Raw genomic sequence first — 16,080 nt, 5'->3', positions numbered from 1 at the left:
GCTGGCCCCGCCCCGGAAGCAGGGGCCCTCCGAAGGCCCGCCTCCCGACCCGGAACCAAAATACTCGGGTGAGTCGAGGCTCCAGGGTGACAGGAAGAGAGTCGGCACCTCACAAAATAAATGCCTCCCACTCCCCGAGCCAGGAAGAAGACATCCGTTTACGCTGAACTTCGGAAGGGGATGTGAGATAAGCGTACTGGGAGCTTGGAGTAGTGTGGTGCGTGTCCGTCAAACCGGCACTCGGGAGAAGGCAAATGGATCGGAAGTTCAAGGTCAACCTTGAACTATATAGTGAGTACAAGACAAGATTGGGCTGGCTACTTGAGACTGTCTCCAAGAGAAAAGAGAGGAAGAAAAGAGTAACGGGCCTGCAGGGCCTGGTGGCACAGGCTTTAAATTCCAGCATTCCAGAGGATGAGTCAGGAGCCTGAGCTACAGGAATTCAAGAGCTGAGGATGTAGCTTGGTAGAGCACATGCCTTGCGTGCATGAAGCCCAAGCTTCAACTCTCTGTACAAACAAAAACAAAAGGTGAATTCAAAGCCATTTGGGACAATTTCTCGAGACTAAAAACAGGGTTGTAGAGATAGCCCAATAGTTGGGGTAGCATGTGCAAGGCCCTGGGTTCAATCTCCAGCACCACAGAGTCTGTGTGTGTCAGTGTATGTGTGCAGTGGGCCACTGTGGCAGACTAGCAATCCCAGAAGGTCTGTCTTTTAAGTCAAGCCCAGGATAGGGGTTTCAGAGGAAGAGATCAAAGTCCATCCCTGGAAGGGTCGGTTGGAACACAGGATGAGTGAGAAATTGGTGTTGAGAAGCAGAATGCTGAAAGCTGGGGACACCCTTTTGCAGGTAGGAGAGTTTGTACTTTCTTGCCAGCCTCCTGATGGATGCAGGAATGGAAGGCCATTGCAAGAATTTAAGCACGATCAGAATTGCACTTTAAGAAAAACTTTTACGCCGGGCAGTGGTGGCGCACGCCTTTAATCCTAGCACTTGGGAGGCAGAGGCAGGCGGATTTCTGAGTTCGAGGCCAGCTTGGTCTACAGAGTGAGTTCCAGGACAGCCAAGGCTACACAGAGAAACCCTGTCTCGAAAAACCAAAAAAAAAAAGAAAGAAAAAAGAAAAACTTTTACTTGCAACCCTGGTTTGACAGTGCACACCTTTAATCCCAGCACTCACAGAAGAATAGAGTTACAGCCTGAGGCACTTGGGAGAACATGTGTGTGTGTGTGTGTGTGTGTGTGTGTGTGTGTGTGTGTGTAAGAGAGAGTGAGAGAGAGAGAGAGACAGACAGACAGACAGACAGACAGAACTTTCTAGAATGAGAATTAATTGTAATGGGCCTGAGGAAAATGGCAGTGAGTTAGGGAGCTACAAGAGTTTTCCAAGTGACTCTGGACAACGGTGAGAGAAAAGGTTTGTGGGTGCTGAGAACACACAAGAGTTAAATTCACAGCAACTATGAAGTCCAGGGTTTTGCCCTATTTTAAAGCTGGAGTTGAAAGACTATTTTCCCTGCTGGGTATGAGGCTGAGGCTGGAGTCACCTGGCCTGGGGAACTTAGACTCTTGGTCAGAAATATGAAAATAATGAAGAGCTAGTGGCTGTAGCTCAGTGGAAGAACACATGTGTGTCACCCTGGATTTGATTCCCAATGATAGAAAGAACAGGGAAGGGACTAAACCACACGGGCTTCCCTTCACCAGTGGTCTTGAGCTCTACAGAGATTTCACATGGGTTCAGCTAAAGTTTTCCACCTTCCTCCCTGTGAGGACGCATTCATACTCTGACCAGACGCTAGCATCTTGATGTGGAGCTCTCCAGCTCCACAAATAAGACAGACCAAGTGTGGTATAGGTGATGCATTCCTATAATCCAGATCCAAGGGCTGGGGCAGGAGAATCAAGAGTTTAAGGCTAGACTGTGAGGAAAATGATACATTTTGATACTCCACACATTAGCAAGCCTCAAATGTCTTGTTACAGTTTCACAAATTAAAACATTCACTCACTGGCTAATACTCAGTGCCTGTCTCTTCTCCTCTTCCCCCTCCCTCTTCTTCCCTCCTTTACCCCTTCTCCCTTCCTCTCCCCTCCCCTCTTCTCCCCCCTCTCCTCCCTCTCTCCCCTCACCTCTCCTTTCTTCACTCCCGTGTGTGTGTGTGTGTGTGTGTGTGTGTGTGTGTGTGTGTGTGTGTTGGAAGTTGAACCTAGTATCTTGAGTATGCTAGGCAAGCATTCTATCTACCACTAAGCCACACCCTCAGTCCTGACATCATATATAAGGTGGAGGTAATAATGGTCTGCCTTCCTTATAGTATTTTGTATGTGTAAAATGACTTACAGCAGTCTTTGGCACCATTAAGCCTACATAGTGCACACGCCTGCAATTGAGCTGAAAACAGTACCAGGTTCATGTTTGTCACAGTTAGCAATAACACATGCATTTGTATGAGCATGCTCACACCTGCTGCACTACACACAGAATTAGCCTGGCTTCTACTTACAGAAAAACATAGGACAATCTAGCTTTCTTTGACCATCAGGAAAATCCAGTTTGTTCTGAAATATACCATGTTTGTGGGTGCCTCAGTAGAAGCATGATTCTCTGGGTCCTATAGATGGTGGAGAACTTTTTGTTTCTTTTCTTCCTTCCTTTCTTTCTTTCTTTCTTTCTTTCTTTCTTTCTTTCTCTTAAGGCAGGATTTCTCTGTATAGCCTTGGCTGTCCTGAAACTAGCCCTGTAGACTTGGCTGGCCTCAAACTCACAGAGATCTGCCTGCCTCTGCCTCGTGAGTGCTAGGATTAAAGGCGTGTGTTACCACCACCTGGTTTTGGTTTTGGTTTGGAGAATCAAAAATTCAGCCATGGGCTGGAAAGATTAGTGGTTAAGAGCACTGACTGTTCTTCCAGAAGACCCAGGTTCAATTCCCAGCACGGCAGCTCACAACTGTCTATAACTCCAAGATCTGACACCTTCATATCTACATGCAGACAAAACAACCAATACATAAAATAAAAATAAACAAAATTTCAACTATAAAACTAGAATTAAAGGACAAAAAGCTGTATTCTCAGTTGATAAACAGTCATCCTAAAGACATCAAAGCATCAGGTCTCCTTCTGACTAAAGGTTCTCAAAGCAGCTTCACATCAGTTAGAAAGCTCATTATCTAGTGTGAGTTGGCTTCTCCATCCCCATGACACTTTGCAAAGCAGTTGGCACACTTGACTTGCCGTAGTCACCCGTTTTTGTGGTGACAAGAATGGTTGCCCCCTCCTCCATGGCTGGAAGTGGGAAGAAATGGTCAGAATCACCCTTGGGGTTGCTCTTGACACAGTCCTCACAGGTGCATTCTTCCACTGTATACTCCAGGCTTCGGGGAAGAATCCTTTCATCACCAGCCCTGCTCCTAGTCAGCTCAGTATCGGCCTTGTCCAGCTGAACGGATCCTGATGATACAGAAGCAGGCAAGCATTCCTGAGGGACCCAGTGGTATTGTCATGTCATGCACGGCAGGACACAAAGCAGCACAAGACCAAGAATGAGTGCATGCTACACTGAAAATCACCAACTAAGACTCCAGCCCATGCAGGGCCCTGAGGCAGGTTGCTCTGCTGGAAAATGGAGCTTTTAAATCTTATCTTACATTAACCACATTTAAATCCCAGGTTATATCACATGAGAATCTATACAACCAGACTTTATAAAGACTATAAAATGTGACATCAGGAGGGACATGGAGACAATGGGCTGGAGTCCACAACATTGCTGCTACCTGAGTGCTTTGAGCACATGATGGGTACCCTTGCTGGTAAAGCCACAAACTGGATCACTCATGTACGTATTACCCATTTGGCTCTTGGAAGTTATGAGGATTTGACCTCATCTTACACAAGAAATTGCCATATGTCACAGCACATCACAGTCATCCTGTGAGTGACATTTTGAAATACAGAAGCAAGAGCTGAGCATGGTGGCACATACCTGTAATCCAGCCACTCAAAAGGCTGAGGCAGGAAGAGTTTGTTCAAGAAAGGCCCTGAGTTCAGTCTCCAACACCAGAGGGGAAAAGGATATGGAAGGTACTTTTTAAGTTTAATTGTTGTGATGGGATAGGTCACATCCCAGTGCACCTGTGAACAGTAGGAGAGCTCATGGGAGTGGATCAAACTCAGCAGCCTAAAGAAGCTTGGCAGCAGATACCTTTATCTACATGACATCTTGCCAACCCCTAAAGATGGGTCCTGCTGTGTCCTAGTTTTCCTAACATGGCATCTTAAGGAGCATTTTCAGCACATTATTTGTGTGTGTGCATATGTAGCAGGGTCTCATTCTGTAGCCCATGTTAGCCTATAAATCACTGTAGCCCAGGCTGGCCTCTAACTCGTTTTATTCTATAATGTGTATCAGTGTTTGCTGCATGTATGTGTGTGTACCGTGTATATGCCTGGTGCAAAAGAGTTATTGGATCCTCTGGAACTGAAGTAACAAAAGGTTCTAAGCTGCCATGTGGATGCTGGAAACCAAACCTTGATCCTCTGCAAGAGCAGCACATACTCTTAGACACTGAGCCATCTCTCCAGCTCATGGCGTCAAACTGTTCGTGACCTTCTGCTTGCTTCAACCTCCAAGTACTAATATTACAGTACTTATGAAATGGATAAATCATTTTCAAATGAATTTCCTTTGATTTCCATATAGAAGCCCAGTTTGTCTCCAGTACACATCTGTGAAGAAGGGTTTTAACAGTACTTGTTGCACCTAGCAGCCATGATGGCACATGCCTTTAATCCTAGGATTTAACCTGGGAGAGACAGGCAGGTCTGAGTTTGAGACCAGCCTGGTCTGTAAAACAAGTTCTAGGACAGCCAGAGCTACATACAGAAGCCTTGTCTGTACAAACAAACAGACAAAGTACTTGTTGCACAAGCCTGATGACTTGAATTCAGAATCCACCCCACAAATGGGGAGCAGCAGCAGGCATCTGTAATCCCAACTCTGAAATGAGGTTAAGGCAGAGACAGAAGAATTGTCTCAGAGCTTGAAAATCAGCTAACCTGGAAACTGCATCAAAGTATAAAAAACAAGAAAACCCTGCCTCAAACAAAGTAGAAGGTGAGAATTGATTCCTGGACGTTGTTCCCCAACCTCCAGATAAGCTGTGTCGTGCACCTACCCTCTCTCACACAGAGAAGATTAAGCTTCTGCTTCTCAACATTCCACAGTGGAACTTTCTTCTCAAACATCCTCCAGGGGACTGGACAAATGGCTCAGCCACTAACAACTCTGCTGCCCTTGCAGAAGAGATGGGTTCAACTCCCAGCACTCACTTGGTGGCTCACAACTGTCTGTAACTCCAGTTCCAGGGGATTGGACTCTGGTTTCTCGGTCAATGCATATACAACTGGTACACAAACATATATGAGGCCAAACACCCACATACATAAAAATAAGTAAATAAAACATCTAATTCAGAGTTTCTCTGGAAATATGCAACATACATACATACATACATACATACATACATACATACATACATACATACATAAATAAATAAATGGAAAGGAAAAGCCTTCCTGACCTTACTTCTATGTGAATCAAAGAAGCCACTTACAAAACAATAGCAGAGTGGTAGTTACCAGAGGCAAGGGGGAGGGGAAATGAGAAGCAGATGGCCGGAAGTCCAGAGCTGTAGTTCCATAAGCTGCATCTGTAGAGCCAGCATGTGACAAGATGGCAACGGGGTGGCACTGGATGGCACTGGAGCACTTCAAAGAGCAAACAGTAGATTCCAACCACCCTCGCCACAGGAAGAATGGAGCAGGGCCAGGGAATGGCGCTCCGTTGGCACAGTGCTCCTTTACCTAGCATGCACAAGAGGCTCTGGATTCAGTCCCCACAGCTTCACAAACCAGGCCTGATGGTGCATACCTGTAAAGCCAGCCTTGAGGAGATGGCTGCATGAGGATCAGAGGGGCTTAAGGTAATCCTGAGATACAAAGTCCAAGGCCAGTGTGTGACATGTGAGACCCTATCACCAAAGGTCAACTATGTGAAGATAGTTGTGGATGCGTTTGACTGTACTTGCTGTTTCCCTACGTGTCTGTATTCAGAACATTATGTCATGTACTTTCTGTATGTACAATTCGTATATTAAAAAAAAAAATTCAGGCTGGCAAGATGGCTCAGTGGTTGGGAGCACTGACTGCTCTTCCAGAGGTCCTGAGATCAGTTCCCAGCAACCACATGGTGGCTCACAGCCATCTGTAATGGGAACTGATGCCCTCTTCTGGTGTGCATAGGGACAGCTACAGTGTAGTCATATAAATATAATAAATACATCTAAAAGAAATTTCATTCTAGGTTTGAAGAGGTGGCTCAGTGGTTACGAGTCAGTGTCTTTCTTACAGAGGACTGATTCCATCACTAGCCTCTACCTGTAACTCCAGCTGTAGGGATCTGGTGCCCTCTTCTGCCATCCAGAGGCTCTGTGCTCACGTGCACAAAACCTGGCCCTAGATTTGAAGCCCCTCGTGATGACATCCAGTTCTGTAATCAACCCATTGGCCATTCCAGGTCAGGCGGCCACGGGGATGCTACTTTTTGTTAAACCACTCTCAGCCACACACGTATACACATGACTTTAAAAACAATTAAAATGCATTCTTCTGTCTACCAGACTACACAGAGGAAAGAGTGAGTGAGTCTCTAGCCACTCCTGTACAGGAAAGCAAATGGGATAGGTGTTTTGCAGAAACAAAATGTATAAAGAAGCAGGACAAGGGCTCAGAACACTGATTAGTGGCATTACAAACTTGCAAGCATGAGGACCTAAGTTTAAATCTCCAGCATACTGGTAACAAGCACATGTCTGTACCCTCAGCATGTAACATCCCAGTGGCAGAGATGGAAGGGAGGCATCAAAGCTGAAACCGCTTGCTTCTGCCCCACTGAGAGACCCTGTCTCGTGGCCACAGGGAGGGGAGTAATAGAGGAAGATATCCAATGTCCTTCTCTAACCTCATGTTCACACACAAGCATGTGCGCGCTCACATTCATGCACCATATACACCAAAAGAAAAAAGTCAAAACAAACAAACACACAAAAAAAGATTCAGGACCATGGCTGCTATGTGTCTATGAATCAAATTACAGAGAACAGTGCTATAAAAATATTTTTAGCCTAAGAGGCCCTCAAGTTGAGCACTTATCTGGGACTGGTACTCTGTTGCTTAATAATTATCGTTGAGATGGCTAGTGAACCAGGTTATTCATTTTGGGCAGTAAAGCATTCACAGGCAAACAGTGCTTATAATTGTACTAAAACCAAGATCATGTATCTTGCCAAATACTCTTAGACTGAGAATACCAGGCTGTAGTCCAGTTGCAATAACACAGTATCTCATCAGTGCACTAAATTTAGTCAAAGACACTTTCAAAGTCTCAAGAGCAGTTACCAAGAGAACTGGGGGGAAAACAGGCATTGAAAGGAGACTGCAAAGTAGCTGTCAATGTCACAATTTCTCTGTTTTGTTTTGTTTTGTTTTTGTATTTTCGAGAAAGGTTTCTCTGTTTAGCCCTGGCTGTCCTGGAACTCAGTCTGTAGACCAGGCTGGCCTTGAACTCAGAAATCCGCCTGCCTCTGTCCCCCAAGTGCTGGAATTAAAGGCGTGTGCCACCACTACCCGACTGTCTGTTTTGTTGTCTTTGGGGGACAGTTGGTGGGTTTGGTTTGCTGTTGTTGTCATTGTCCATGTCAGTGTTTTGCTTTGAGCCGTGGTCTCCTGTCACCCCAGCTGAGCTCACACTCAATACCATAGCTGAGCATGACCTGACCCCTTTACCCCTTTGATCCTCCTGCCTCCACTACCCACGTGCTAAGATTTCAGGCATGTGCCACTGCTCCCAGCTCAAAATTTCAAACAAGTACCCACTAACACATTTGAAAGTGCTGTAACAACAACAGAAAAGCCAAAGTTAAAAAAAGAAAAGGAAATGAAACTTGGAAGAGCTGCCCTTACAGAAATAGGTTCCAAGACTCACCATCAAGCTGACCAGGGCTTTGAGGCTTGTTCTTCAGGGCCTCGGGGCTCATCTTCCTCAGCAAGAATGAGAGTGTGAAAAGTGCCAAAGAGACAACCAGGGTCAGGCCCAAGAAGATCCAGAGAACTGTGTACGTCCCTCTCACTGAACTGGGCATGCCTTTATCAAAAGAACGTCACAGAGAGATGTAACCAGAGCTCGGGATTCACACCAAGTATGACTTTCCAACACTCAGCTCCCCTAATGCATGTTCATGAGCATCTTATTTGGGGTGATTTTTGAGACAAAGTCTCTTGTCGATCAGTCTGACCTCAAACCCAGCCATAGCCAAGGATGACCTTGAACTTCTGATCCTCCAGTTTCCACCTCCTCTACGTAAGTGCTGCAATTACAGATCTGTAGCACTATGACATACACACTGCTGGGGACAGAACCCAGGGCTGTGTACATGCTAGCCAGATGCTCTACCTTCCCATCTACAGCTGAACTCTGTGTTATTTATGGAACTGGACCCCACTCTAGCCTAAGCTGCCCTCAAATTCACAGTGTAGCCCAGGCAAACCTCAAATTTGTTCAGTTCTCAACCTGTAGGGAGCAACCCTCTGGGGAGGTCAAACAACCCTTTCACAGGGGTCCCATATCGAATAACCTGCATATTAGATATTTACATTATGATCCATAACAGTGGTAAAACTAGTTAGGAAGTATCAACGAAAATAATTTTATGGTTGGGGTCACCACAAAGGAGGAACTATTTAAGGGTTGCAGCTTAGGAAGATTGAGAACCACTGAATTAGAGCATGTACTACCTATTCCTGGTTTCACCAACATTAACTTTGAAATTCTAAATACCCCTTAATTAAGAGCTGAAGAATAAAATTGAGTCTGGTTCAGAATAATTCCTTTGTTCCAGGAGGCATTTATATTTTCTTGTTTTGATTCAGGAAAAGAAAAGAAAAGAAAAATCTCCCCATCTCCTCAATAACATTTGTTCTCTAGTAGATAGCACTATCAGGAGACTGCCTCCCATGGGAAGCAACTGTTGAGTTGCACTTACTTGGATCACAGTAAGGCCGACAGGGTGCAGGAGGGTTGGAACATCGCAGGTGACACGGTTTGCAAGCATGTAGCAGACTGTCAAAATATTCACTGTGGAAGCACTGCTGAGCCATGAGGAACTGGATCACTGAAAGAAACAGGAAGAGCAGACAGAAGAGCATGGAAAGACAGCAGGTTCTCTGCAGGAGTTCCCCGTGGACAGGAAGTCAGGCGGAAAGAAAGACCCTGACTGCTCTTAGGAGGGCCTCGGGTATTGTGGTGGAAGATTTGAATACCTCTCTTTCTGATCCTCCGTTTCTAAGAGGCGTGGGCGGGGCAGCAGAAGGGTATATCACAGCAAACCATTCCTGAAACAGAAACCACCTATTTATAGAAGAAAGTTACGGCCCCAGTGGGCAAGCCTGGGGCATCAAGCTGAAAGTGCAGTAACCATTTATGGATTATCTGGTTTGGGACTGTATCATGAGACAAGAGACAGGCAAGATGAGGCCTGCATCCCTTACATACTTAATGTCAACAGGGAAGACAAACTATAGGCTGGAACCAGTGGGTGGCAGTGGCTGACAGCAGAGAAAAGACAGAAGGAATCCATCAACTATGACTACCAGGTGTGCTTTGGCAGTTGGGGTTAAAGCAGCAGGCTTGAAAAAAGGGTCATTTGAGGGCAGTATGTCATAACAATTAATGTCTTCCTAGCCCGCATGGGAGTGCAACCTTTACTCCCAGCCCTCTGGAGGCAGAGGCGGATGGGTCTTGGTGAATTTGAGGCCAGCTTCATCTCTAAGAGCTACATAGAGAGGCTCTGTCTCAAAAACAAAGTAAGACAACAGTCCAGTATACATCCTCAAAAAGAAGTGAACCTTTACCATCCCCTGGAAAGTGCTTAGAGACTTGGATTGATGACTTATGCGCATATGTTCTACCCTATACGATCTGTAAAGTCAGGGTTAGGGAGTCAAGCTTGAGTGTCATGGTGCCATGCCTATAATCCCAGCACCTATGAGGCAGAGGCAAGAAGGTCTCACATGGAAAGCCAGCCTGGGTTACACAGCAAGATCCTGTCTCAAAAATATATTTTTTTGTTTTAGTTTTTGAGACAGGGTTTTTCTGTGTAGCCCTGGCTGTCCTAGAACTCACTCTGTAGATCAGGCTGGCTTCTAACTAACAGCTATCCACCTGCCTCTGCCTCTTAAGTGCTTGGATTAAAGAAGTATGCCACCACCAAAGCATGAGGTAGAAGCACACAGGTAGTGAAGCCAAAGCCCACTGAACTACACTGAAGCAACCTTGTCATGAAACTACCTTAGGGACTGAAGAAATGGCCCAGCAATCACACTGGCTGTTCTGCCAAAGGACCTGTTTGATTTCTGGCACCCACACGGTAGTTCACAACAGTCCCTTGGAATCCACTGTACCTTTCTAGCTTCCGTAGATACCAGGCACATACATAGTCACAGATATACATGTGGGTAAAACACACGTACACATAAAGTAAAAAAAAAATTAAAAATACATGATCTCTGTGATTTCAAGGTTAGCCTGGTCTACAGAACAAGTTCCAGGACAGCCAGAACTATTTTCCTGGAGAAACCCTGGCTTGAGAAACCCAAATAAATCAATAAGTAAATGGATCTGTGCCATTACCATATCCTGGAAACTTCAAGGGTTTGTGTAGCTTACCTGTTGCAAGCTTGGATGAATATTCTGTGGGACAGAGTATTATATATTCAGCCTAAAAAGATGACTTGGTGGTTAAGGGCACTTTTGGGGTGATCATGAGGACCAGTGTTGGAATCCCAATACCCACCTAAAAAATTGGATATCCCATATACATCTATAATTCTAGCTGGGACTTACAGGTTTACAGCCTCGCTGATAAAACCAGAGCTTCAGCTAAGGGAGAGTCTTTTGTCTCAAAGGAATGGGTGACAAGTCATAAAAGACATTTGACACCTGTCCTCCAACACACATAGGCACATATACCTGCACACACAAGCATAAACAGAGGTGCACACAAATTAAACATACATGTCAACATGGCATAGTAGCATGTCTTTAATCCCAGCATTCAAGAGACAGGCAATGAGATCTCATGAGTTCAAGGCCACCCTAGTCTACATATCAAGTTCCAGGGCAGCCAGGCTGTCTCAAAAAACTACTACTACTACTACTAATGACAACGATGACAACTATGACGACGACGACGACGATGATGATGATGATGATGATGACGATGATGATGATGATGATGATGTGTTCTATCTGAGCAGCCCTGATGGACAGTGTTCTATACAGAGAGAGGAACAGATGGCAGACAGACAGGACAGATCTCTGCTCATGCTTTTTCCTTGTTACTTAATTAGAATCACTTCAGTTTGTTTTTCAGTTTTATTGTTTGGTTGGTTTGTTTTTTCCGGACAGGGTTTTTCTGTGTAGTCCTGCTTTGTTCGTTTGGTCTTTTTGGGAGGGAGTATTTCTTTGTTTGTTCTTGTTTTTATTTTGGTGTGCCTGTTGTCTGTGTTTCTATTTTTTGAGACAGAATCTCATACTCATTATGTGACCCAGGCTGGCCTCAAGCTAACGACACGCTTCCTGCCTTGGTTGGTTCGCACCTGTCAGCTCAGAACTTGGCAGATGCAGAGAAGAGGCTTGCAGTTCATGACCGGTCTTGTCTTACTATGTGGCAAGATAGGAGGGGGAAGGAAGGAAGGGGGTAAGGGAGGGGATGAAGGAGGAAAGAAAGGGAGGGGGAAGGTAGAGGAGGGATGAGGGAGGAAGTGAGGAAGGGGGATAGGAAGTAGAGAAAGATGAAAGGAGGGAGGGATGGCCAAAGCCTGGGTTCTTGCAATGATCGTCTCTGGGTTGGGTATGGGGCAGTGTCAGGAGGCCTTACTTCCTATTGATTATATTTCATGTAATAGTAGGAAGAGATTTGTGATGTTTTCCTCCCCCTGTATTTCTGTTGTTCTTTATCTTTTTTCATGGTTTTAAAGCACTGTACAACGTTGAAGTGTTGATAGTGAAATGTGGATGATGAAATGCAGGATTTGAGCTTCGAGACCGTCAATCAAAGGAACCAGGGAGATGGTTCAGTGGTAAGGGTGCAAGCTGAGAACCTGAGTTCAAATCCTCAGCTCCCATGTGAAGAAAAACAAAAACAAACAAACAAACAGACTTGGAACATGTACTGGCAACAGAGACAACCAGATCCCAGGGCTCACTGGCCAGCCAGCCTAGCTCTAAGGCTGAGCTTCCAAGTCAGTGAGAGACCCTATCTTAAAAAGTGGAGAGAAGCCGGGCGGTGGTGGCGCACGCCTTTAATCCCGGCACTTGGGAGGCAGAGGCAGGCGGATTTCTGAGCCTGAGGCCAGCCTGGTCTACAGAGTGAGTTCCAGGACAGCCAGGACTACACAGAGAAACCCTGTCTCGAAAAACCAAAAAAAAAAAAAAAAAGTGGAGAGAGATAGAGGAAGATACCAGTGTCCTCTCTACCCTCTTCACACATGTACATCACACATACACACATACACACACACACACACACACACACACACACACACACACACACACAAATTAATTCATTAACAAACAGAATTTCAGTGAAGAAGTGGATCTAAAGCTCAGATTTCTCCACAGGAGTCAACAGTGAACCGAGAGAGTGGGATCGCTGGGGGCAGTAGTGGCTCCTCTAGGACGTCCCATGTGCCTAGCTCCTACCAAAAGGGAGCCTCAGACAAGCCAGCAACAGGGCCAGGATAGTTGGAGAAGCAAGAGAGCACTAGAATATCTGCTCATAGCCAAGCAGCAGGAGCGTCTCAGGATGGCTTAGACAATGGATACACTTTGCAGTCGGATCAGGTCTGATGCACTAGGCTGACTGTTGGAGCCTTAAACATGGGTGAAGAAGATGAGGAGGCACTTGGTGTGAGGCGTGCCCAAGAAGTCAGGAGGAAACAAGAAAGCCAGAGTTTCTTGTTAACTTGATACAAGCTAAAGTCATGTAAAAGAGGGACCCTCCATTAAGAAAATGCTTCCACAAGACCAGACTGTAGGCAAGCCTATGAGACATTTTCTTAATTAGTTGTCAGAAGCAGCTTTGCTTATACGGTAAAGGCCTAAAATCAGCAATACGCCTGAGTCAGTCATACATGCCTGCTAACACAAAGTCTTGGGCTCTGTGAGAAAACACTGACCCTAAAACAGATAGCTATAAGATCTTGTAAACAAGCAGCCTTGGTGGAAATTTACCAGCCTGGATAAGAACTAGTAGTCATAGACCTTGTGGATAGGTAGCCTTGGTGGAGAGTACCAGCTTAGATAAGAAACAAGTGAATCATAGACAGAGTCATAGTGACATGTTTCCTGCTTCTTCACCCAGCTGATACCCTGTTCTGGAAGATATCTGTACTCCCCCTGAAAACACCTACACTCCTTCGTCATCCCCTTCCCCCACATCCTGCCTCTATGTGTATATAACCCCTGTGTGAAAAATTAAAATAGCGGTTTGATCAGACTATAGACAAGCCATGGTTCTTTGCATTCGCCTTTTCTTTCAGGTCCCCAATTCTTTCTTTCAGGTCGTCCTCTGGACCTTGTTCTCTGCCCTGCTGGACGAGGCAATTAGTGACTGATGAGGAGGGCCCAACCCATTGTGGGTGGAGCCATCCCTGGGCTGGTGTTCCTAGGTTCTATAAGAAAGCAGGCTGAGCAAGTCATGTAGAGCAAATCAGTAAGCAGCACCCTCCATGGCCTCTGCATCAGCTCCTGCCTCCAGGTTCCTGCCCTGCATGAGTTCCTGCCCTCACTGCTTTTGATGCTGAATGGCTATATGGAACTGTGAGTGAAATAAACCCTTTCCTTTCTGTGTGGTTTGAATAGGAATGGCTTCCATAGGCTCATAGATTTGGATGCTTGGTCACCAGGGAGCAGCATTATTAGGAGGTGTGGCCATGTTGGAGGAGATGTGGCCTTGTTGGAGAAAGTGTGTCATTGGGGGTGGGCTTTGTGGTTCCAAATGCTCAAGCCAAGCCCAGTCTCTGTCTCTGTCCCTGTCCCTGTCTCTGTCTCTGTCTCTGTCGCTGTCTCTGTCTGTCACTCTTTCTTTCTCTGCTGCCTACAGATCTAGATGACTCTCCAGTACTATGTCTGCCATGGCAATAATAAACTAAACATCTGAATAGAAGTAAACCCTAATTAAGTGCTTTCTTTTATAAGAGTTGCTGTGGTCATGGTGTCTCTTCACAGCAACAGATACCCTAAGTAAGATATTCCCCATGTTGCTTCAGTCATAATGTTTCATAGCGGCAATAGTGAGAAGGCGAGGCTGACTCCATGACAGGCTGCAAGTTAGCTTAACTGCCTAAACTAGAGACTAGGAGACTAGGCCTAAAACTCTAAAACTCTATTTCCCAAAACTGGGCAACTCCAGGCAAGTCCAGGCCTCAGAAGCTGCCACCTGGCCTAAGTTAACGACAATGGGTCAGTAGCAGTTTCCAGACTTCCTCAGCAACAGTTTCCAGCCCCAACACCTCATAATGGAATGTCCTTAGAGATGGAGTAAGATAAGGGTCACCTACCCCAGAAACCCCTAATGTGCTTTAAATCAGGCCTGCAAACCTCCATATCTTGGTAACTGGAGACTCCAGCATTCTGGGCTTCTGAAGAATAAAACACACTTTGTGTTTACATACTATTTGAGTCCAGGGTATCATTCTTCAGTGAGTCACAGACCCTTATAGTAGTAAACCTAACTAAGGCAGGAGATCAAAGCACTATTGTAGCAGCTAGAGAGATGGCGCAGTGCTCTTTCAGAAAACCCAAGTTCAGTTCTCAGCAACCACCTCAGGCAGCTCACAAGCACCTGGATGAACTCTAGCTCCAAAGCACCCAATGTGGACTCTGAGAGTATCTGCACATGTGTGTACATACACACGGAGACAAACACTCTCAAAAGTAAACTGAACCAAGAAAGCACTATTGTGTCTGCCATGCGTTTGCTTAGGGAACTGAAGTAACGTGTATGAGCAGGTTGACATCAGTGCAATGCATTCACAAAAGCCTGGAACAAGCAAGGGACCATCAATAGGACCTTGCCATGAAATACAACATAGCCATTAAGAAGAATGGCATGTGTGGTCAGTGTAAGACACATTAGTGAGCGAAAGACATAAGGCACAGAACATTGCCAACCAGACGCCTTGCTCTGTTTACAGCCAGCCAGCCAAACCAAGGCTTCACCTGGAAAAATGCTAAGAGCCTGAGAGTAGTTGCTCTCTCAGGGAAAGGGAGAAATCCACCATTGGAGGAAGATTTCCTTACCACTGAGTAGTGCTATCTAAATCATTAGTTCTGAAAAAAAAAATGGGGCATGCCTGGCTGACCCTGAACTCTCTATATAGCTAAGGATGACCTCTGTCTTAGGGTTTCATTACTGTGGAGGGACATGACCCAGGTAACTCTTATAAAGAAAATATTTAATTGGGGACTGGCTTACAGTTCAGAGGTTGGGTCCATTACTGTTGAGGTTTTGTCTTTTATTGTCTTTTGTAATGCTAAGAGTGGGCCCCTAAGACCTGGGAATATGATTGGTAAATAAAGATGCCAACAGACAATAGCTGGGCAGAAGAGCATAGATGGGGTTTAGGGTTCCCCACGGCTTGGGATGGGAGGAGAACCACAAGGGGAAGAAGGAGGAGGAAGAGGCTGCCATGGGTTAGGAGTAAAGAAAACATGGACCTGTGGGCTGGCTAATTAGAATTAAGAGCAGCCCAGATGAACATAGTAAGTAATAGCTCGGGGTTATCAATAGGAAAGTAGATTCTAACAGCATAGAGGGTAGCATCTGCCCAGCTTTTGTACTGTTGAAGTCTTATAGTAAATATAATCTTTGTGTGTGTGTTTCATCTGGGAACTTAAATAGCTAAGACAGGGTAAAAACCTCGGGACTGGATTTAAATACTTACTACAACACAT

At 45.5% G+C, this 16,080-nt stretch overlaps 1 protein-coding gene and 1 long non-coding RNA gene across 4 annotated transcripts in view; one reads left to right on the top strand and one right to left on the bottom strand.

Moving 5' to 3' along the window:
• The first annotated feature begins 15 nt into the window (after positions 1-15).
• On the top strand, positions 16-7,690 carry LOC143442894 (uncharacterized). Its single transcript, XR_013111488.1, has 2 exons — positions 16-291; positions 3,379-7,690. It is a non-coding gene; the product is annotated as an uncharacterized LOC143442894 (long non-coding RNA).
• Tnfrsf17 (TNF receptor superfamily member 17) overlaps positions 2,124-16,080 on the bottom strand; it is a 64,409-nt gene continuing 50,452 nt past the window's right edge. For 2 of the 3 annotated variants that reach the window (XM_076937438.1, XM_076937437.1), the window contains exons 2-5: positions 9,384-9,455; positions 9,107-9,235; positions 8,050-8,208; positions 2,124-3,455 (exon numbers count right to left, since the gene is read on the bottom strand). In XM_076937438.1, the coding sequence (XP_076793553.1) occupies positions 3,172-3,455; positions 8,050-8,208; positions 9,107-9,221 (558 nt within the window). In that variant the 5' untranslated portion in view covers positions 9,222-9,235; positions 9,384-9,455 and the 3' untranslated portion in view covers positions 2,124-3,171. Of the gene's footprint in view, positions 3,456-8,049; positions 8,209-9,106; positions 9,347-9,383; positions 9,456-16,080 lie in introns of those variants that run through there. The other variant, XM_034507467.2, reaches the window with a different exon arrangement.

The sequence above is a fragment of the Arvicanthis niloticus genome, chromosome 6 (genome assembly GCF_011762505.2).
Source record: "Arvicanthis niloticus isolate mArvNil1 chromosome 6, mArvNil1.pat.X, whole genome shotgun sequence".
NCBI lineage: Eukaryota > Metazoa > Chordata > Mammalia > Rodentia > Muridae > Arvicanthis > Arvicanthis niloticus.
The sequence above is the reverse complement of the archived record's forward strand: the minus strand, read 5'-3'. Positions and strand labels throughout refer to the sequence as shown.